The 22,748-nt window shown below is 54.7% G+C and overlaps 2 protein-coding genes across 4 annotated transcripts in view; both read right to left on the bottom strand.

The window, feature by feature from the left end:
- Positions 1-203: 203 nt before the first annotated feature.
- Positions 204-3,253, bottom strand: Tincr (TINCR ubiquitin domain containing). 3 transcript variants are annotated; one of them, XR_008721360.1, is made up of 3 exons: positions 2,753-3,253; positions 2,136-2,254; positions 204-1,727 (listed from the first exon to the last, which is right to left on the bottom strand). XR_008721360.1 is itself a non-coding variant. In XM_055617780.1 (1 exon), the coding sequence occupies exon 1, from the start codon at positions 3,010-3,012 to the stop codon at positions 2,749-2,751; it is 264 nt and encodes an 87-aa protein (XP_055473755.1). In that variant the 5' UTR covers positions 3,013-3,253. The 3 variants fall into 3 exon arrangements, 1 of the variants encoding a protein (XP_055473755.1); XR_008721361.1 differs by lacking the exon at positions 2,753-3,253 and having other exon boundaries at positions 204-1,712; positions 2,136-2,251; XM_055617780.1 differs by lacking the exons at positions 204-1,727; positions 2,136-2,254 and having other exon boundaries at positions 2,749-3,253.
- Positions 3,254-10,075: 6,822 nt separating this feature from the next.
- The window catches only part of LOC129684529 (scaffold attachment factor B2-like), a 21,565-nt gene continuing 8,892 nt past the window's right edge, over positions 10,076-22,748 (bottom strand). The window contains exons 7-20 of the mRNA XM_055617718.1: positions 21,818-21,889; positions 21,159-21,259; positions 18,486-18,635; positions 18,296-18,405; positions 16,261-16,388; positions 15,417-15,508; positions 14,072-14,208; positions 13,605-13,895; positions 13,133-13,270; positions 12,445-12,487; positions 11,671-11,801; positions 10,699-10,814; positions 10,554-10,620; positions 10,076-10,384 (exon numbers count right to left, since the gene is read on the bottom strand). Coding sequence (XP_055473693.1) covers positions 10,246-10,384; positions 10,554-10,620; positions 10,699-10,814; positions 11,671-11,801; positions 12,445-12,487; positions 13,133-13,270; positions 13,605-13,895; positions 14,072-14,208; positions 15,417-15,508; positions 16,261-16,388; positions 18,296-18,405; positions 18,486-18,635; positions 21,159-21,259; positions 21,818-21,889 — 1,715 coding nt within the window. The 3' untranslated portion in view covers positions 10,076-10,245. The remainder of the gene's footprint in view (positions 10,385-10,553; positions 10,621-10,698; positions 10,815-11,670; positions 11,802-12,444; positions 12,488-13,132; positions 13,271-13,604; positions 13,896-14,071; positions 14,209-15,416; positions 15,509-16,260; positions 16,389-18,295; positions 18,406-18,485; positions 18,636-21,158; positions 21,260-21,817; positions 21,890-22,748) is intronic.

Raw genomic sequence — 22,748 nt, 5'->3', positions numbered from 1 at the left:
CCCCTCCCTGGATGCCACAGGCCTCAGTGAGACCGGAGAACTTGCCAAGTCTCACCCGAAACTTCCTGCCCCGGCCAGGGCTTGCTGGCTGGGTGGGGCCTGATGTCCGCCAGGCCCTGGAGGGAGAGTGGGCAGCAGGTGACAGAGTGGGTGTCACAGGGGAGGGCGGTACAAAACCACGAGAGAATGAAGCCGGGTCACAGCAGGCACTGTTTTATTTTCAGTCTTTTTATTTGATACACATTCAAAATGGCCCTCCGCACCTAGAGCCCAGACTGCATGACGTTGGGGCTCCTGAGCTGAGCTCACAGCGATGGAATGAGCCTCCCACCACCTGCTTTCATGACTCAGGCCTAAGACAGGAGCACAGTACTGGCATGGCAGGGGCCCAGAGGAACTGGAGGCTATTATTATCATCAGGAAGGGCTGTGTAAAAATTGGGCACTCAAGGTAGGCTTTTGTAGAATAAATAGGAGCTTGTAAAAAAAAAAAAAAAAAAAGAAAAGCAGCAAAGCAGCAGAGGGGCCTGTGCCCAGGATTCAGGAAAAACTCCAGACACAAGGAACAGGGTGAGCTTGTGGGCAGCCCATGCTCAACAGCCCGGGGCCTCCTCATCTGTGCCCTTTGCTCTGTGGGCCATAGGCTCTGTCTGCCTTGGCCTCTGATGACCGTGGGAGAGGGGGTACATGCCTTCCGCACTGTGGCTTTGGGACCTAAGGCCTCTGTGGGCCTTGGCTCTCTGATCTGGAAAACAGGACGCAAGCAGCCAATTGGGTTGTTTACATCCACTTCAGGGCTAGGAGGCCTTGGATCAAAGATGGGAAGGGAAGGAGGAAAAGGGAGGGAGGGAGGTGGGCAGGGGGAAGGGAAGGCCGCCAGGACGGGCACCAGGGGACAGGCCCTACATTATTATTTCTGAACACGCCATGGCTGTCGGGCTTAAGGGATGAGTAGTGATTTGCATGCTATTTGCATGCTATTTGCATAGTGTTTGTTAAATGTCAAAATGCTTTCTCTCACCCCCTCATGCCAACCCTTCCCCCCACCAGCTCTCCCACAGGGACAGCAGCATGCCCCACGGCTGAGCAACAGCCTGGTGGACCCGGGGAGGCAGAGCAGGACTCACCCCAGGACCTGGTGTAGCTGAGCATGCTCCGCAGCCCGCTCGCTCCCAAAGGCCGGGGTTCAGTCCCCGCCTGCCCTACTCTAACCCTGCAACCTGACCAGCTCTTAATTGAAACGGTGTTTCCTTCTGGGCTCACTGTGCAGGTCCCAGCACAGGGGGGGGAGGACATGGGGGTGACTGGGGACGGGACAGGGGTACAGACAGTACCCAGCACTGGGGCTGCGGGGCGGAACACACAGCCACCGCATGTGCTGAAATACTGAGAGCATTGTGCACGTCCATGGGCTCACCAGGGCCGCCCTGGGTCAGTCTCCCAGGTCAGGGTTCCGGCAGGTCCTCCTGGAGCCAGGGCTCTTCATAGCTGGAGCCCCATAGGTTCCCAAAGAAGGAACTGTGTCTGTTGACTGGAGGGCTTCCTGGAAGAAGCTGTGCCCTGGGCGTTGATAGAGGATCCCAGAGAGAGGGAAGGGTCCCAAAGCCACAGAGAAACCAGGAGGCTCCTTGCTGGAGGGCTGGACAGAGTCTGAAGTCACCATCAGGAACACAGCAAGAGCGGGCATCAGCAGGGCTGGGATGTCGCATCTCCCTGGGAACCCAGCACCTGGATCAGCAGGGGACATGTGACCCCAAGGGACGTGAGGCAGCAGCTTGGTGCCTTTCTCCCCTTTCCCAAAAGCCTGAATCTGGGAGAGGATGTGGGTCCCGTGGTCACCACGCTCCTGGGGCCCTTCTCCAGCAGACAGCCACAGTGCTTGGAGCCCCTGGCGGACACCATGGGAATTGCAGGCAAAGGTGCCTCAGCGCGTCCTGGTGGCTGTTTGAGGAATTGCAGGCCGAGCACTTGTAGACCCATGCCCCCAGGCTTGCACCGCATAGGTTAGAAGGGAGGGGAACATTTCTCAAGGTCACACAGCAAATTGGGGGCACCGGTGCTGAGCCAACATTAGGAGATGGGAGGATGAGGCGAGCATGTCCACCCCATGGACCCTCGGTTTCCTGAGTGGCTTACCTGGAGAGGGCTGGGCTCCCAGGAAGAGTGAGGTGTGGCGTCTCCTGGCCCAGCCTGCTCCTTCAGCCAGTACCTTGTGTTCCTAAAACCATGGCTCCATCTCCTCCAGCCTTGACTACCTGAGGGGGTGGACAGAAAGACCCGGATGAGGACAGAAGCGGTCCTTGCCGGGCTTCCGGGCCTTTGCAGCTAGCCCAGGCTCCGGCGGCAGTGTCTTCCTACCCGTGGAGAGACGCACTAGACAGACAGTCTGGACCCAGTGTGGTGTGACGGGCTTGAGGCAGGCAGTGCAGCTGTGGCCCCTGGGCCGCTCGTCCTGCCCACTTCTGAGGTGAGCAGACAGAAACTGACGGAGAGACGGAGTCAGGCAGACAGAGACAAGGAGAAACGGGGAGGGGGAAGCGCTGTGTGCAGAGAGAGACAGGACACAGAGACATGTGCAGAGACAGGCAGGGACAGGGAGAGGAAGGCCGAGGGGGGGGGGACCCGGCCACAGGGGCCTCCTTACCCTGTCCCAGAGCCAGCAGCATCCCACCAGGCTATCCTCCATAAGCCAGAGCCCATGATCCCATCACGTCCCAGGCCGGGACGGGTCCCCAACCCAGGTCCCCGGTCACCTGGGGTCACTGAGCAGCAGCAGCACGGAGCCGTCCTGCAGGCGGGCCTCGCGCACCGTCTGATGGTCCGGCAGCGGCCTAGCGTTGTAGTAGAAGGTTCTGCGCCACGAACTCACGCCCTGGCCCACCAGCTGCGCGCGCAGGTCGCTTAGGGTGTCGCGGGGCCGCACGGTCAGTGGCAGCAGCAACGCCTCGTCGGCCAGGTGTACCTTGATGTGGTAGCGCTTCCAGCGGGACAGCCCGCGACGCAGCCCCTCCATGGCCGCCGCCAGCCTGAGACTGGCAGGCCAGCACCGGCAGGACCGGCTGGGCCACCCGCCTCCGCCCCTTCCAGGCACGCCCTGTTATGGGAGCAGCTCTCAGGGGTGGTGACGTCGGCTGGCCCAGCCTCCGAGGCAAACCTTCCTCCCCGCGACAGCACTCGCAAAGGCCCTGGGGCAAGATGGATTCTGGGGTGCTGGAGGAGCCGAGCTGGTCCCTGTTTTAAAGCAGAGGAAATGAGGGGAAAAGAGGAGGGGCGGGGAAGGCAGTGTAACCCCCCACACCCAGGGAACACTCTAGAACTTTCTCCCTAATCTATATCTGGTTTTCTTTGTGTTGGTGGGCTCCAGGGAAACCTCAGTCTAGTTGGGGACAGGGCCGGATTCTCCAGCCTACGCGGTCATGGCCTGCGTACGGGAGACAAACTTCTGGTTTGGGCTGAAAGAACCTCATTCAGCTGGCCACTGGAGCTAGGGCCACATTGCCATTTTCCCACAGTCACCACCCGCATAGTTCAGCAAGAGCCTGGTGGGGACATAGGGATGCCCTGGCCTCCTGATCCTTACAGCTTTTGCCCTGTGCCAGCAGCAGCTCCAGCACACTTACAAAAACACGCGTTTTCCCTCCCTGCTCTTCTCACCGCCCAGACAGGACTGAGCAGTTTGTCCTCTGCGCTTGGCCTCTGACACACAGACTCTGGACGTTTGTTGTCACCAGCAAGAATGGAGTGGCCACCTTGTGGCCTCTAACCCAGGCTCCACCCCCTAGAGCCCCCTACTCCCTGCCTCAGTGTCTCTGTCTATCCACTGGGGCCTTGTAGGATGACGCTGGTGACACAGGACTCCTGACACACACCCAGGTATAGCTCTGGTGAGGGAACATTCTAGGTGTTAAACTGGACTCCACAGAGAAAAACAAACGCGGCATTCTAAAGATTTAGCACAAAGTGACACTTAGGTGGCTCAGCCTTTAATCCCAGCATTCAAGAGGCAGAGGGAGATGGATCCCTGTGAGTTTAAGGGCAGCCTGGGCTACCCTGACCGCCACCGACCAAAAAGATATCAGGAGGATAGATAGGAAAAACATACATCTCAGTGTGCTGTGTAGGGTGACATTAAATCCAGGAGCCTTTCATTAAAAGATTAATAACTGACAACACACAAATATAAAACACCTACATACAAACACTTCACACAGGAAAACAGCAACAGTTCCAATGAAAGCTCTCAATAGGGCTAGAGAGATGGTTCAGCGATTAGGAGGGCTGCAGAGATCTTCCAGAGCTACCGAGTTCAATTCTCAGCGACCACTCCGTGGCAATCACCTATACCCTCTACTGCCCTCTTCTGGCATGCAGGTACACATGCAGATAGAGCAATCTTGTACATAAAAAATAAATAAAATACTTAATAAAAAAAAGAAAAAGAAAAGAAAACTCCCAATGGTCAGTCAGCTATTGGGACTGACTCTCCGTCTCAAAAGACCGGCTTCCACATTATGTATAAAGCTTCTGGACACTAAGAAGAATCAATAGTAAATTAGAAAATGGATAGAAGACATAACATGTTTATGAAAGGGCACATCCTTCATATAAAACTACAAAGTGTGGGCACATGACAGGAAAAGGCCCCCCCCCCGACCTCAGCCCCAGCCCCTCACTGGGGGATTCTAGGCAGGACTCTACCAGTGAGCTTCTACCCCTAGACCCATTAAGTTGTTTGTATGTTTTGTTTTTTTAAGACAAGGTTTCTCTGAGTAACCTTGGCTGTTCTAGAAATCGCTCTGTAGACCAGGCTGGCCTTGAACTCAGAGATTCACCTGCCTCTGCCTCCTGAGTGCTGGGATTAAAGGTGTGAGCCACCCCCCCCCCCCCCCCCATGAAGCCCTTATAAATGTAAAAAGGAAAAGCTTTTTCTTTTATAAGCTGGGGCTAGAATTCTGTAAATTGGTGGCCAAAAGGTCAGTTTTCATTCTTCTGTGGGGGTAGGGGTGGGCAGGACCAGCCTCCAGAGGTGCTGAGGTGCCACCCATCTTTGTTCCCAGAACTCAGGAGGCTGAAGCAGGAGAACTGCAAGATTCAGGGCAGCCTGGGCTACACAGTGAGGCTTTGTCTCCTCCCCCTTCAAACAAACCAACAAACCCACCCATGCTAGTCTCCTTTGCTGTTCATTTGAGAAGAACAATCAATCTTGACAACTGGGCTGCAGAGCGTGGACCAGCCTTCTTGCTCAGAACAACCCTGTGGTCCGCACTGCAGGCAGACCAGGGTATACTCTATCTGCTAAGCCATTAAGGTTCAACCTGCAGCACAGGGGGGAAACTGAGCCCTAGCAGAGATAGTGGGTGTCTGGCTTCACTCTCAGGACCGGGTCCCCGTGCCCCAACCCATCACTCACAGATCAAGCTCTCACCCATCATACTCTTGGGCACCAAATAGTCACTGCGAGAGCCAGGGCCTTGGTGGCCACTGAGCTTCTGTCAGTGTCATCTCCGGTTGCTCCTGACCTTCTCATTAAGCAGAGACGATGCCAGGTGGTTGTGGATCTCAGGCTTTCTGCCCTGGCCCATTGGAGAGATCATGGCTTTCGTGTCTGACTCAGTGGCATGATTTAGGCAACTGTGGAAGACCTGATGACAGCAAGTTTGCTCCAAAAAGCCAGAGGCTCAGGCCACAGCACTGCTGAAATGCCCAGCTCCAAACGTTTAGGGACATTTGCATTTGCTTTTCAGAATGTTAAACAGTTCACACACACACACACACCCCTTTTTATCGTACTGTTGGTTCTTACTGATTCACAGGCACTTTTTACATGTAAAGAAAAGCAGTCTAGCATGTCTCACTTAGCCTTGGTTGACATTGTCTGAGCCCTGAGAATGCTCACTGCTCCTCTGGAATGTTCCGGCAGCCCAGGGTGCTCCACTGTGAGGAACACAGCTCTGTGGTGTTTATTGAAACAGGGACACTGTGGGGTCTGGGCTAGCCTCACACCTATTGCTACTTTCTGTTGTCAGTCTGTCAAGCGCTGACAGACACGGCCTCACTTTTCTGTCTTTCCCCACATATGCATATTTAGATCATGGTTATGTAACTCCGGCTGTCCTGAAACTCACAGAGATCCTTCTTCCTCTGCCTCCTGAGTGCCTTGAGGCGTCCCACTGTGCCTGGCGTGTACATGTGTGTTTGCAGTTTGGCTGCCAAAGGTTCCCTCCCCTTTAATTTTGGAGACAAGGTTTCTGTGTGTAGCCCTGGCTGTCCTAGAACTCACTCTGTAGACCAGGCTAGCCTCAAACTCAAGAGATCCACCTGGCTCTGCCCCTGCTGGGATGAAAGGTGTGCGCCGCCGCCACCACCACCTGGAGGTAGCCTATTGCCTCCCCTCATTTGTTGTTATCACTATTGTTATTGAGAGAGACAAGATTTTGTGTAACCCAGGCTGGCCTCAAACTTAAGATGTAGCTAAAGATGGGCACCAACTCCTGATTCTAAGACCGGTGCAGCCTAAACATAGCCTGGACCTAGGAGCCTCTGGAGACCCTGGGTGCCAGTGGAGATTCTATGGCAGCTGCCACTGAGGTCCCAGGGGCAGGCGCTGGCGGTGGAAGACACTGGGGGTGAGGCAGAGCTGGATCTGACTGAAGGACCTGTGGGGACCATTTGGCAGGATGGCTCTTGGGTGCCACCTGGTGGTGATGTGCAGAACCGGCCGACCTGGAAACTCAAGGGCTGTCCCAGCAACTGACTTGGCGGTGGTCCCTTTTGAATTTGATGTTGGGGATGGTTTTGGTGCCACGGAGCCTCAGCTCCGTTCCAGACCTTTTTGTTGTTTTTTTAAAGACAGGGTTTCCTTCTGGAGCCCAGGTGTCATCCGAGACCCTGAGATCTGAGGCTGCCCATCGAAGGGCCTGTGAACTCACCTTCCCTCCTTGCTGTTGGGTCCCTGATGTTAGGGATTTGGATCCCATTGGAAACCCTCCATTATCTCCCCTCCAGGGCTGAAGCTGTAGGTCCATGGAGCCCTCAGGCTAGAGTCTGCGTTCCAGTCCTCACATCTCTGCTTGCTCTGTCCCTCCAGTCCTCCTGTCCTCCCTCCTAGGGGATCCTCTATACGCTGTTCCCTCTCTGGGAAACACTGTTCCTGCTGGTCACCTCCAGAATGCCAAGCAGCTTCTGACATGTCCCCAGTGTGCAAGAAGTATCTGGAAGTGAATGGCAAAGTGGAACCCGAGGGGAGCACAAGGACATGGGTTTCCCTTTCTCAAGGAACCCCAAACAGCAGGCGGAGTTCCCTGCCTGCTCCCACTGGTGACCACAGGAACAAGACCTTGGAGACACTGTGAAAGCCACTCTACTGGTTTTATTCCAGAGGACTCTAAATGCTCAGTCATGCTTGAGGAATGACCAGTGCCTCCTAGGAGTCTGCCATGAAGCCCTGTCATTTTGCTGGCGACCAATGGCTTCTTAGTCCCCAGCAGGTGGGTGTGATAAGTCTAGAAGATAAGACACCTTTGGTGGCTTTAACTCTTAATTCCCCCCACAGGGAGCAGTGCCCCAGGGGCTGGAGACAAGGGCCTTGTTTTAAAGACTGCAAACATGACATTACCAACAACAGCAGGAGCCACTGTTTCTTGGACAGGGTGGAGCTACACAATCCAAGACGACCTAGAACCCACAATCTTCCTGCCCCAACTTCTTAAATGATGGTGTCATAGGGAGAGCAGCTTTGTGCTGACCTAAAGGCCTCACTTTAGGAGAAAGCAATTGGGGAAGCTTTCTCCCACAGTGGACAGGAACTAACAGAAGCCCACAGCTGGACACTGCAGAGAGTGAGGCTTCAAGGCGCCCAGTCATAAATGGGATGTCTCCATCACACTCCAGGGCACAGGGTACTGTGAGAGAGGAGGCGGGAAAATCTCCAAGGAAACAATGTCTTCCAGACACAACAGGACCAACACACATGAACTCAGTCAAACTGTGGAGGCACGCACATGTTCAAGGCAGGCAGGCCCCACTGCAGGCACAGGGAAGAGGGCTCCCACTGGAGCTGCCACCCCTACCCAAAACCTACCTCCAGTTCACCTAGGGGTGAAGGAAAAAGCCATTTTCTCCAGTGGAATGTCCTGAGTTTACTAACCACACTTCAGGGCAGGCCCTATGCCTAGTAATTAATCAACACAAAATGAAACCGATGGTATTTTTGTAGACATTTTCCTTTGCTTGGGAGCTTTTTCTTATTGGTTGTTTACTTGTTTATTTTATAGTATGTGCAGCAAGCTCAAGGGGCAGGTCCCTGAATGCTTATCCCAAAGCAGGTGACATTAGCATGTACCCAGGGGTTCCAGCCTGTCTGAAGAGAAGCAAGGACTGGGTCATCTGACTTGCCGCCTAGGCGGTGACCACCCTTTGAGAAGCAATGTTAAGTGAGTCGAAGGCTGTGGTCACACCTGCCTAGGTACCAGGATAGCATTTCCATGAGTCATCAGCCACCCTGACTGATGGCATGGCATGACTGACCTGACTGGCGCTATCAGGTTTCTTTTTCTTGTACTGGAACTTTCTATGTAGCCCAGGCTGCCTTGAACTGAGGGAGGCCTATCCCAGCACACCTGGTGATGAGATTTCTTAAAGTGGACTGTGCAAGGTTACACAGGTGAACTGTCCCCTCTGCATCGTAATCCCTGCACCTGAGAAGATGCAGGCCACAGAGACAGGAGGTAGACAGGGCCTGGAACCTGGACAGAGGAGGTAGTCATAGGTCAACTGGCACTTCCAGCTCTTAGGACTTGCACTTGATAAAGCACTTGCTGCATGCTAGGTACTATAGGCCTTTTCTGCAGTGTAACAAGCCCTCCAGCAAGCAGGACAGGGTTTTGAGTTTGAGACCAGCCAGCCTACATGGAGTGAGGTCCCCTTAAACCACCACCCCAAAGACAAAGTTTACCACCTAAGCTTGAGGGCAAGGTTGGCCACGCCCACCATCCACCTCCTGAAGAGTCCATCTCAGCTCTATAAAGCTACATTCACTTTCCACACTAACTACATCCTCTCCCAACTTCCTGCAGCATAATGCCTCTTCCTTTCTGTGGCTGAGAACTGCAGGGATGTCCTGGCAGTGGGCCCTGTTGGGTGTGTCCTATGTCTGGCTCATGCCATGAGCACTGTGTCCTCGAGGTCCGAGGTCCTGCCTGGTTTTAAGGCACAGCACATGCTGTCCTCAATGCTGGGATGACATGTGAACCACTAACACTGCCTAGCAGACATGCTGAACTGCTGACACACTCAGTAGCCCTCAGCACGTACAATCTGCCTCCTCACTCCTTAAACCGAGCCAAGGCCAGCCTTGCCATTCTGACCAAATACAGCCTCAGGGACAGGCCTGGTCAGGCCTAGGCCTGGAGCAGGGCTGCAGGTGTCCACGTGACCAGGCACGCGTGCTGGTGGCAAGGAGAGCTCCGGCAGGCTGAGGGATGTAGAGGCAAGCTTAGTGTCGCCCAGCACTGGTAGACAGACGCAAGGAGGACAGATGCGATCCTGGCCAGAGATGGCCCAAGGCAGGGTAGGCACCAAAGTTTTGGCTCAGAGGACCTAGTGACCTTACAGCCAGCTCATGGTGGGGTCAACTGCTAAAAAAAAGATATCCCGAAGAGACCCTCAGTCACCATGCATGGACCACAGGGGTTTGGGTGCTCTCAGAACTGAGCCTGTGCTCAGGGGGGATGGGATGGAGACAAATCCAGAGGTGGGTCAACCTGCAGCCAGAGCCTGGCTGACACTGCCCAGGAGTGCACCTAAGTGCCTGCCTCCACCAGCCTGTTGCCTTTCAAGGAGGACTCTAGGGAAAGCCAGCTCAGGCTCTGGACCAGTCTCAGGGAAAAGGCTCTGTAACAGCCCTCCAACGACACAGCCTCTTGAGTCTCCGGCTTGATTCCAGCTCTGCCATGTCTAAGCTGAAGGGCAGAAGACCTGGACCCTGAGCACAGGCAAGTGCAGGTCACAGCTGCAGACATAACAGCTGAGCAAATGGATGAACATGTGAGGGATGCGAATGCCTGACAACACAGACCTTGTCTTACAAATGCAGAACGGGACTGTGTTTATTAAAAACACCAGGAGAGTGAGTGAGTTCACATGACACTTGGCAGAACCTGCGACTGCTGGCGGTGCCACAGTGGGAGGTGGCTTGGGCTGCAGCCTCTGCCTACTTAGAGCAGCAGGGTTTGGTCCAGAGCAGGGCTCAGTAGCGGCGGGTGAAGTGGGGGTGGGGGTGGGGGACTCGGCCACCCTGGTCCTGACTGGTCACGCCACCACCTTCCAGTCCACCACTGGGTACCACATGGCCCTGGGAATGTCCGCCGTGTGCAAAGCTCCCTTGCCTAGAACAGAGGTGGATGGTTTGTAAGGGCCATGGCTGGTGACCACAAGGTTCCAACTCACACAGGACAGGGCCCTGTAGAGTTCATGCAGGCCAGCTCAGCCAGGGGAGCAGACATGTAGAGGAAGGGAGAAAGGAGGAGGCAGTGGCAGACACTGAAGCCTTCTTACCCAGCCATGCCACCCCGGCCTGGTGCCACATGCCCATGCCCGGGCCCTGCAATGGCCCGCTCAGCACCTGCAGAAGAGAGACGGCTCTGTGGGCTCTGCGGGTAAACCTGATGCTCACCCACTCCTTGCAGCCCTTGTTACCTACCTCGCCACCGTAAGTGCTCATGGCCTGTCATGGTTGTGTCCACGGCACCGTGCCAGGCAGGAACCTGCTGCTCCTCCAGCCGTGAGTTGTGCTGCTCTGCCCATTCTCGGTTTACCCTTTGCCAAACAGAAGGTGACACATGGCTGCCCCCCATGTTCTTCCCATCATACCGAGACGTGAGCCCAAGTCCAGACATCTTCAAAGATAGGACTGCGGGCAATGTGGACACTAGGCACCAGCAGGGAAAGGACCTTGGCCACCCAGCAAGGCAGCTACACAGTAGGGCCACAAGAAGCCACAGTGGTCCACACTTGGGCCTACCCCTACATGGAAAGGTGCTGACCCACCTTTCCTGGCAACATGACCCACAGCCGAAAGCGAGCACAAGTATCCTGCTTGAGCCCAATGGGTAGAAATGGGAGTGTCCAAGGTATGAAATTTAGCGGTGGCCAAGAGCACCACTCAGAAACACACCACAGCATGGAGGAATCTGAGACCAAGCGCATGTATAAAAGGGGCACGAGTGTGTGTGTGCGTGCAAAGCCACGGTGCTGGATTTGTGGGTGAGATCGGATGGATGAGGTGCAGGCTGCTGGTGGTATGGGCTTTCCAAGATGAAAGCACTCTAACACAGGCTCCAGTTAGGGACCGTCAACAGACAGTGTGCGGCAGGGAAGCAGGGAAGCTCTGGGGAGGATGAGGTAGCAGGACTGTGTGGAAGCTGGCCTGTGCTCACCACAAACCACCCAACCCGGAGTGTTCCTGCTAGAGTGGAGACGCCCACCCTGCTGCCACCCAAGGGGCAGGGACAAATGCACCCCTGCCATCATGATCCCTACCTATGGTGTATCCGGGGATAGCAGGTGGAGGAGGACATCCCAAGTGGGTCACTGCCAGGGAGGATCCTTTCACCTGCTCCTCCACGAATACCCCAGGAGCCCATCCCAAGCTCCTCTTGAATAGGACACTTACTTGGGTGGAGGGGGCAGCCCTTGGCCTTCATTCAACTTCTTGTCACAGCTATAGCCACGCCAGCCATCTCGGGAGTCCCAGCCGTGGTGCTCGAGGGGCCCTCCGTGGCCATGGTGGTCATCTAGGTAGTACTGCCAGGCACAGGGGAGAAGGGCTGTCTCTCCCAGGGCCGTGCACACAGTGCCAGCTCTCACTTCCTATCACGCCTGTTTCCCACGAGCTATAGCCCGTGTCCCCTAGATGTGCTGCACGGCCAGCAGCAATGTGTCTATGAGGGGCTCTCTACACCACCAGGGCGCTCTTGCTGATGAAGTACCAGCCTTCCTGAGAGGAAAGGGGGAAATGACAAAAAACATGCTCTGGGCGAGATAGGGGGCTATAGCAGGGATACAAGGTAAATAAATTATAATAAATAAAACAATAAAATTTTAAAAAATCCTCAGGGGACACACACACAAACATGAGCTGTTTCCAAAGCCCTATCCTGACCCAGGCCCATCCTGTAGAACCCCACCTCCACCCTTTAGACTCAGGGAACACAATGTATGTCATGACTCCAGCACTACAACACAGCTAAACTGGAGGGGTCATAGCCTGGGCCCAACTCCCCATAGGGCTTCAAAGCTGCCATGGAAATGCAGATCTCCAGAGAAAAGACACCAAATTCCCAAAACAGTAATGACTGAGTTGACAGTTTCTACATGAGACTTAGACTGGAGCAGGTGGCCCTCCCATCCCCAACAGCAGGAGCCACAGGTGGCCATTCTCACTCACCTGCCTATCCCGCTCCTCCATTCCTGGTCTGGACAGGTCCCTCCTGCAATGGGAACAAGGCACTGTATGGCAGCATGCCGGTGGGTGGGGTGGAAACAGACGCCTCCCCCGGGAACAAGCTCGCCCCCGCCAAGCATAGCTATATGCGCTAGGACCTAACATGAAGGGACGGCAGTGGTAGGTAGAAGGCTTTCCTGGGGAGATGCGAGCCAGGTCATCACAGGCAGCTGGGGTTTCCCTGGAGCCAGAAAGTGAGTGGCTGCCCAGGAAAGCTGCTCCAGACAGGCTGTGCCAGGCATCCCCATCAATGCACAGAGACACTTTATAGAATATGGACAGTCTGGGCAGTCTGAGGAGCAGACCTGACAAGACCCCACGAGAAAAGGGGACTACAGTGTGGAAGGTGGGGGTGAGGTCCAGGAATCCGAGGTAAGTGACCCCTCACCCCTTCCAACCTGCTTCCTCCTCTAGGCCAGGCAGCCCTGCCCAACCTGAGATCTGCTGGAAGGCTATGTGGACACTGAGGGTTAGGCATTGGGTGCTTGGTGTGGGCTCACCCGGTGTTAGGCCTGGTGTTCCCCAGTGCCACCTGCAGCTGTCCTGAGGAGGTCTACACAGAGCGCCCCGGGGCTCACCTGCCATGCACCTGGATGATACCTGGGGGGCTGTCTCAGGGGAGAGTGCTCACCTGTCTATGACGTGTTCCTGGTAATGGCTGCGCTCCCGGTGGTGGAAGCCGTGGTAGCGGTGATCTGGCCGTGGGAAGTCTCGGTACCTGTCCTCCATGGCTGCACGTTTCCCTTCAGGCCAGTAGCCGTCCTCTCTCCTGGTTTGCATTTTGTAAAACAAACTTAATTCAAGGTGGCAGTTGCAGCAGCATCCCAGTCGCCAAGGGGGGAGGCAGGCTGCTGGGAGCTGACTGTCACCAGGAACACTTGCATGACACAGTGCCGGGACACTGGAACCCCATGCCTGCGAAGTACAGGCTTCCTGAGCAGGACCGTCCCGTCCATCCACTGGGCTGAGAGCAGCATTTGCTGTCTATGGCCTTCCACAAGCATAGGATGCCGGGCAGTGTGGCTGGGCAACACAAAGGGCTGGCCAAGGAACAGCTCCACGCGCCTGTCCACAGAGGAGGCAGGACGGGGCAAGGCACTCACCTGGCGTCCAGGTTGTAGGGTCTGCGCAGTGCCCGCCGTTCCTGCTCAGCACGCAGCTGCTCTTGCTGCCGCCGCAGTTCTTCACGCTCCCGCATAATGCGCTGCTGCTCCTTGCGTCTTTCCCGTTCCACGCGCATGCGCTCGCGCTCCAGCCGCTCCCGCTCTAATCTTTCGCGTTCTAGCCGCTGACGCTGGCACTGGAGCTGCAGCCGTTCCCGCTGCAGGCGGGCCTTCTCACGACGTTCCTGGAAAGCATCCAGTCGCTGCTCCCGCTCTCGCTGCTCCCGCTCCCTGCACACAGATGACTATCAGCTGACCCACCCCAGGCTGCAGCCTCAGTGTGTGGCCTCCCCCCCAGAGGTCCACACTCGGCTGGGGCCTGCCAAGCTCTGAGTGTCACTGTCCCTCACATCCACTTCCAAGCAGCCTCGGGAGTCAAGGCAGATTTGGCCGGCACCCCTGCTTACCGACGCCGTTCAGTCTCCCGGATCTCCCGCTCCCGCTGCCTCTGGCGCTCTCGCTCCCGCTGCTCCTTGATCTTGTCGAAGGACAGGATATCTCTCTTCTCCCTGCCCTCCGACTTACGGTCTTGACTTTTGGAGCTCTGTGACCAGAATGACTCAGTCAGAACTGAGTGGGCAGGACGTGGTGGCTGACAGGAGCCAGAGCACAGTACAGAAAGCCAGGGTTTCGCTGTGAGCTTTTGAGCCAGCCTGGCACACACCGTCCTGCCCAGCTCCTGAATACTACTCTTCTGTTTTCACCACAAAGCAGGACATCTGAAGTCAGCCTATTCTCAACCTTACAGAGTTGCTTGGGGCCAGGCACCAGTAACATCAGCGTGAGATGGATGGCAGCGGGATTCCAATTTCAAGGCCAGCCTAGCATACAGATTTAGCACAGGCCCTGCCAAAACGCCCAAACATCAGAGCAGAGCCAAGCCACACCTTCCAGGTAGAAGGGAGGTTGCACCTCATGCTTAGACCGAGACTCTTCTGTCTGTGTGCTGTGGCCCCATGTAAGAGCTGGCTGTACTCTAGGGTCTGGCTTTCATGGTGAGAGTGTTTGTGGAAGTCGGGGTTGGCCAAAGCCTCACAGACCAGGAAGGTGGCATTTGTAATTCGGGACAATCAGAAAACTCTAGACTCAAAGGACCCAGAAGGGTAGACAATTTTAAGTCCAGGGGATCCCACAAGCTGCTCTGCATGTGTGCACATGCATATAAACGAGAAGGGAAAAAGCAGAAGCAGGACCACAGGCTTTTGGCATGAGCTAAGCCATGCGTTGTAGGGGGCATGTGCCATCATTCTACAGTGAGTTCTCTGCACAGCTACACTGATGCTTTCCTGCCGTGGTCCCACTCAGGCCAGACGGCCCTGGACCCTGCAAGCACGGCCACTCTGAGCCAAATGCTCACTTTCTTCTCCTGCAGGGGTGGGAACAGGGCAAGCAAACATGCATGCCTGCGCTGCACTCATCACCGGCTGCCCTCCAGCCCTGGGCCTGCGACTGGCAGAACACACAGTGTGCAGCCTGGCTCTTTTGGGCAGAGGCTTCCAGAACGAAGAGCCACGGGCAGACCCACACAGCCCTGATGCTGTCAAGGACAAGGCCCTACTTTCCTTTGGGTTCATTTAGCACAAGGCCAACAGCAGAAACAAGTATGCCCTCATCAGATTAGACCAAGCCAGACAGACCTGTCACTTGCCAAGGGGGTCCGTGCCTCAGTCCTCTACTACAGTGGGCAGAGCTGGACAAAAAGCACCAGCTAGGGCACTTCCTGGAGAAGGGAGGCTGGGAGTCAATGCTTACTCTGTCCTTTGACCTGCTTGTGGCCTTCACACTGATGACGGGTTCGCCCTTAGACTTGTCCATCACAACTGTCCGCTCCGTGCCTCTGCTTCCTGCAGGGAAAGCACAGGCAGCCATGAGCACGTGGGCACACCACAGCTCAGCCTGCGCTCACTGCCCTTTGCAATCTATGACAAGCACAGCCCTGAAGGGTGTATCACCCAGAAATGAGCATATTTCCTGTGTGTGTGTGTGGCAGGGATGTTCCATTTGTCCCAAAGGAGCTGGTGGGCAGATTTTTTTTTTTTTTTGAGATAGGGTTTCTCTTGGAGCCCTGGCTGTCCTGGAACTCACTCTGTAGAACAGGCTGGCCTCAAACTCAAGAGATCTGCTGTCCTTGCTTCCAGAGTGCTGGGATTAGACACCCAGGAATTCTAGTTTTAAGTTCTTAGCTTTTGTCATTGAAAGGAGTGTCTCCGCTGGTGAGGAGCCACAGAGTACACCTGTGCTCCAAGGTTATTACTACACCCTGTCAGAAGAGGGGCCCGAAGAAAATGGACTGCACACACAGCCCTGTTTTCAATGACTTCCAGCCCCAGGCTCAGGCCTGCCTTTTGCTGTGGAGCAAGCTCCTTTCTTCCTCTTGTGTGGGCAGTGCCTACCCCAAGACTGCACACTCAGCCTGGTGCACACTGGCGCTGTGATTTTTGCGGAAGGGTCTGCTAGGCCTGCTCTGCAGCTGTTGCTCATAGAGGACAAAAAGTAAAACTCAGTCAAGTGACATGTCTTGCCTGTTTCCTGCCATGACAGCTGCTATCCCCACCATGCCTCCGTCCCTTCTACCAGCTTCCAAGATGCTGCTCACCTGATTTGGTGACTCGAGACCGACTGGCGGCTCCTGAAGTGAGATCATCTTGATCCTTCTCCTTTTTAATGTCTTCTGGCCTTTTCTCCTCCTTTCTTTCCAGTTTCTCTTCCTTCTTGATCACAGTTCTGTTGAAAATAGTTAGCCATAGTCTCCCCAAGGTTCCCCCAGAAGCCACTGGCCCCACCCACCAGCAAGTGGGGAGGATCTGAGGCCTACACCACTCCAGCTCCTCTTTGGCAGCCTAAAAAGCTGGAAACAGCAGGACCAGAGTACTGCTGTGCCCCAGCTCCTCAGCTAACTCAGAGACTCATATAGCCCACACTGCTTCAAACTCCTGCTCCTCCTGTCTCCATCTCTTAGTGCTGGGATGGCAGGCATGTGCCATCACACCTGGTTCTCCATGGTGCTAGGGATGGAACTCAGGGCTTGCTAGTCAAGTGCTCTCCTACTGAGCGACTTTCCAGCTAAATTATTTATTTTGCTTTTGTGTGTGGTTGTACCGACAATGCAAACATAGGAGACACAGGACAACTTGCAGGAACTGGAATCTACCATGCAAATTCTGGTAATCAAACTCAGGCCACCACGTTTGGTAGCAAGCGCCTTACCACTTGAGCCACCTTAGAAATACATTCACAGAAAACCAATTTTAATCCAGTGTAGTGGATAAGCCTATCTCTCTAGCTTTTAGGAGACTGAAGCAAGAGGGCTGAGTGGTGCCAGCTGTACAAGGTGAGACACAATCTCAAAATATATCAGCACCAACTAACTGACCAACATACTGACTAGAAGGGCAGAGTACCCATGATACCAGCCCAGGGAGCAAGCTCAGCCTGGCCTGAATGGCTTCCCATAGTTTCTAGATCCTTACACAGCAGGCACACAAAGTGCTTACTTAGCTATGGCCCTCTCTTCCTTCCTTGCTCCATTCTCCTTCCTCTTGACTCTGCCCTGGGTTCTCCCTCTAAACTCTACCTCTAAACACTACCTTCAGGCTCGCATTTGTATACTCTTAAATTTCATAGATTCAGAGCCCCATGAGGGGACCCTAATTTCCCAGACATTTTATATATATAATGGCTCCGCTGGGACTCCCCAAGATTTCTGGTAATATTTAATCCTTTCATGGGTAGAATAAAAACCACTGTTCTGTTACCATGCCCCAAGATGACACCACTGGAATAAACCTCTTTATGCGCTGCCCACCAGCAGAGCACAGGCTTGCCAACTGCCATGCTTGGCCACATAGCTACAGCCAGGAGCCCCTGTAGTGAGTCTTGAAATAAGCTATGCTGCTAGGCACTTCCCCCAGAGCCTGCCTCATCCACACAGGGCTTCTGTGTGTGGGTGTACCCACGGTACATATGTGGAAGTCAGACAATTTGGCCTCATGGCATGATACATGATCCCAGTGACACCCACATTCTTAGGGCTATGGCTCTCAGAGGCTGGCCTAGTACCCACCGATGTGGACAGAGAGCCACTGTGCAGCTCTAAGCCCAGCCCCACCTGCACTGACACCAATAGCATAGAGCCCTCCTGCCAAGGTCTTCTCAACAGTGACATGGAAGCTGTTAGGTACTCGCCAGACTTCCAGATCTGTGGCTACTTCTGCTAGCCATATCCTTTGGCAAAAGCAAACCTGAGACCCTGGGTTGCAAGGAGCTAAGGCACCCCAGGGTGCCACAGAAATGCATGGCATGCTGTAATACTTTTAATATTTTCACGAACATGGAAAAACCTGACATGTGAGAATAACACAGATGACCTGCTCAAGGTCAGTACTGTGGCAAGCAGGGCTGCAAGCTGGGGAAGCTGGTGCTCATCTGGGTGAGTCAGCCCAGACGACCTCTAGGCCAGGAGGTCAAGGCTGCGCTGCTGAAGCTGGTATGCAGCCTGACGGGAGGCTGCCCAGCTGTCTGGCTCTGGCTCTCACTAGGGACTGCACTGCCCCATGGCTAGCAGCTAGGAAGCGGGGTGTGGAAGGAAGGGCACTGGGACCCCAAGGGACAGGGCCGCCACGTCACTGTACTTCTCCGTCTTGATCTCCACAGGGTGAGGCCTGTCCAGCCCTGGCACCTTCTCCTTCTGATCACAAGCTCTCCTGTCTGCCGACTTCTTCCCATAGGGTTCGTTTTTGGCCTAGAAGGTAACGGGGTGGTGGTGACTTGGGGGGACACAGCCCTGCTATCGCTGGGGGGTGACTACAGCAGGGACCTCACCTTCTCCACGGAGATCATTCTCCCATGCAGTTCAGTCCTGTGTAGGTGGCTGATGCACTTGGTGGCCTCATCTGACGTGGACATAGTCACAAATCCGTAGCACCGGGCCCCAGGACTGCGAGCGTTGGTGACCACCTTGGCGCCGACGACCTCCGAGGAAAAGAGCACACTGGTGTAAGGACACACTTGACTTCTGTCACAAGACCACAGGGCTTGTTAAGGACCAAGTAGCAGACACCTAACAACTGTTGCTGTCCTCAGCACTCAGCTCTGGCTAGTCGTCCTCGGTGCACTCTACTGAACCTGCATTTATCAGAACACAGTAGCTCTCCTGGTGACAAACAGTACGCAGAGCCAATGAACATCACACGGACAGAGACAGAATCAAGTCAGACTGTGAAGTCAAAGGTGTCTGCCTAGTAGCTCCTGGCCCCTGCCAGGCCCTAGCTTCTGTGCCAGGCCCTGTGGTGAAGGCAGCAGGTACTGCAGCACAGAGAAGGGCTGATGCTCTGCACACCTGGGGTTCCTGGGGCATGGGCAGGGAAGGGAAACTGAGGCAAGTTAGAGGACAGCTGAGGAAACGCAGAGTCTCTGAGCCCTGGCATACCTGCCCACAGGCACAGAGGTGCACTGTCACCAGCCACAGGTGACGCAGGCAAACCTGGTGGATGGCAGAATCTGCTCAGGCAAGCAGCAGCCCAACATGTCAGCAAGATGTAGGGCTCCCCCAAGCCACCAGAACCCCAAAAGACACTGACTGTCATCACATAATAGAGAGGATGGACAAAAGTTCAGGATAACCTACCAGAATGAAACAAAAACTTGGAAACCCAACCAGGCCTGAGAAAGTGGGGAAGGGCTGGAAGTTTGGCACCAGCCCAGGGCCACAGAATTATAAACTACCTCTACCCCAGAACACAATCATTGGCAGGGTTCCAGGAAGGTCCACAAACGACTTCCCAAAGACGGAAGCAGGGAAAGCAAAGCCCAGAAAACCCAATGTGTTCTGAAGAGGATGCAAGTCAGGGAGGGAGAAAGATCTGAAAATGCTGGGAGAAAAATAACAGTGGGTAGCTGAAGAAGGACAAAGACCAAGCAAAGCCCGCTGAACAAGTGTGTCTGTCCATGGCAAAGCAAGGCTGCCCTCCTCAGACATGAAGGCCATGCCAACCGCCTATGCTACTTCTATGTCAAGCATGAGCACTAAAGTGAAAAGGGCAAAGCAGCAGGGACTGGCATCACCCTGTGCTCTATGGGGCCCGGGGCTGCACTCCAGCATATAGGCCATCACTTGCAGACACGCACTCATGTGCTCAATAGCCTCCAGGGAGACAAATAGTCAGAGGGACAGGTGCACCAAAAGGCTTGGACTTCAGACAGACAGACAGACAGGCAGACCGGATACTGGGGGCACCATCCCGTGACCGAAGTCAGAGAAGAAGAGCGGCATGTTGTCCTCCTGAACCCCAGGCACCAGTATCTAATGGAAAGAAGCATGCGCCCTGGCATGTGCCCAGCTTCTTATACTAGAGGTATGGCTGTGTGTCTAGGTGCACACGTGGCTCACTGCGCCACTGGTCTAAGCCTTGGGAACATCTTTGACCACTGTGAGACACTTGACTTTCAGCCCCTGCTGTCCTCATGCTTCTGACCTTGAGACTTACACAGATACAGCACACTCCCTGGCTCTCAAGGCTCTGTCTCGTGCAATGGCCGGGACACACCCTAAGCCTCTGTACACTGCACAGTGCATGGAGGACAGCAGCACCAAACAACCAAAAACTGTGGCTTCAGGGCCCGACTTACGACACCACCTGCAGTGAGTATGACAACCGCTGAGGGTGGAACAGGTGCCAAGGCCTGCACCAAGGATAACAAAGACTTCTGCAGGGACCACACCCATGCCCAGGCACCTGCCCAGAGTTCACTCATCCACCACAGGATTAGTCTCCCCTCCTGTCCCCACGTGCCCGAGAAAAGCTCTGAAATGCGTGGACTGCACTAGTGAGAAGATGGACCCAGTCTCCTGCTCAAGTTTCTAAAATGCTTCTGAGAAAGACAGAGGGCAACATCTTAATCACTGGCACACAACCGTTCTGGCTTTAGATTCCAAGGGACCTGTCCTCACAAGGTGCTGAGAAAAGCAAAGGCAGGGTGAGTCAGCTCTGCTGGAGCCTGGGTACTCCAAGAAGCAGTGGTGTTCCCAACCTTCTGCAGTGCAGGCCGGCCTTAACTCACTGCGCTACCCACTAGCACGACTTTCACAGCTGAGTGCTCTACCAACTCATCTCCGTTCCAGCTCAAGGGGAGTGGCCCAGGCAGTCACCACAGCTGTTCCACATGTGTACGCAGGAAGACAGTTCCACTGTGAGAGCGCCATATTCGCAGCAGGGGGCTCGGAGTGGTGCTGCAAGTCTCAGGCCAGCCTGGTCTCCACAATGAGTTTCAGGCCACCAAGGGCTACAAACAACAGCCTATCTCCAAGTTCAAACCAAGACAGTGGGTCTTGTCAGTGACAGAGCACTTCCCCAAGCACACAGGAAGCCCCAGTTTCCATCGTCAGCGTGAACGAGAGAAAATATCAGCATCTGAGGAAATGGACACTAAAAGCTATGAAGCCAGATGCTTTTACAAGACACCACCTTGCTGGCAGGCAGCTGTGGGGTGCCCTACCTTCCCATGCTTGCTGAAGAGGCTCTTGAGGTCAGTCGCGCGTGTGCTGGAGGACAGCCCGCTGACCCACAGGTTCCTTCCTGAGCCACAGCTGGCACGCCCTGGAGAGAGGAGGTCATCATCGCCACTGAGGCAAAAGCTGCAAGATTCCCTGTGTCATGCCTATGCAAGAGCATGGAGGTCAGGGGTCTTCCTCAAATAACTGTCTACCTTGTTTTCGAAGACAATCCAGTGACCCTGCAGCTCAGATTATACTCAACTGGGGAAGGGGAGCAGGGAAAGCTCAGGGTTCCCCCTGCACCTGCCTACCAAGGACACTCCGATGTTTAGCTTTCTACATGTTGCCAGAGTCCTCGGACTCACACTGCAGAAACTTTAAATGAAGCCACCAGACTCTTCACTCCAGAAATAATCAGTGACACCCTGTGGCAAAGATGCCTTTGAAAGATGGCTCAGGGGGTCTCACAGGCACCTCCTTGTCACTCACAACAAAGGTGTTCCCATCTAGGTATGCTACCCATGACACACAAGACAGAAGGCCCCTCCCCCACCCCCAAATCCTGACAGTGGTTCAGGAAAGCACCGCGCACAGGGGCAATTGGCCTGTAGTCCACCCCTCTCTGGGTCACCACATGGTAACACAACCAAGGGAGGCCTACCTTTCTCATCTTTAATGACTGGCTTTATATCCTGTTCTTCCTTAACAGAGCTGGAGACAAAAACGAATGTTACTGCTACACAGAAAAGCCGAAGCAAACGAATTTCAAAGTATGAATGTGCTAAAACTGAATACCTACCAGGGAATTAGTGTCAAATTAAACTGACAGACACCTTTTGTGAGTTTATGTTGGAAAATCTGACCACGAAAATACAATGTCAGATCCCTACAGAGCAATTCAGTTTAGCTTTCCATTCCGGTTATCAATTTAAGAGCCCAACCACAGTAGATGGAGTAGGGGAAAACCAATCACCCGTTAAATATACGAAGAGACATGGAGCTGCTCGCAAGGAGCTAGCTGGGCAGCATGGCTGCCGTCTGCAGGCTCTAAACAGCTCATGTGTGTCGCTAGTAACAATGAAAGGAGATAGCGTCTGGTCTAGGACTGAGAAGCAACAAACCTCATTTTCTGATCAGCGCCCTCACTGGCTGAGGACTCTTTAGGAGCTGCGGAGACGTCATTACAAGCGTCAAAAGCAAACTTCTTCACGTCGTCTTTGCTATCTTGGGGTTCGGGGCTTGGGGCTGCCGTGGGCGCTTGCGCCAGCTCCTGGCTGGCGGCCTCCGAGAGCTGGGCAGCCGTGCTACTCTGCTCAACTGGCTCCTCTAGCCCTACAGGCTCGCGGTCCATCACGGTGCCTCCACCTGTGCCCAGGGCTTCCGCCTGTGCCCCCTGCTTCCGCCTTCGCTTGTGCTTTTGCCTCTGCTGGATACCTCCACCTCCTCCCGGCGCCTCCGCCGGCTCCCTTTTCACTACTGCTAACGGGGCGTCTGCCTCGCTCCACTGACACCGAGTGCTTGGAGACTCAGACTCGCTGCTTCGGACCAAAGCTAAATCTCCCTCCTCCTCCTGCTCCTCTTCCTGCTCTTCT

The sequence above is a fragment of the Psammomys obesus genome, unplaced genomic scaffold (assembly GCF_907164565.1).
Source record: "Psammomys obesus unplaced genomic scaffold, mPsaObe1.curated_primary_1811, whole genome shotgun sequence".
In the NCBI taxonomy this organism is placed as follows: domain Eukaryota; kingdom Metazoa; phylum Chordata; class Mammalia; order Rodentia; family Muridae; genus Psammomys; species Psammomys obesus.
The sequence above is the reverse complement of the archived record's forward strand: the minus strand, read 5'-3'. Positions and strand labels throughout refer to the sequence as shown.

Bases quoted from the DNA above. Each gene is read 5' to 3' on its own strand.
- Tincr (XM_055617780.1), bottom strand. From the start codon at position 3,012: ATGGAGGGGCTGCGTCGCGGGCTGTCCCGCTGGAAGCGCTACCACATC.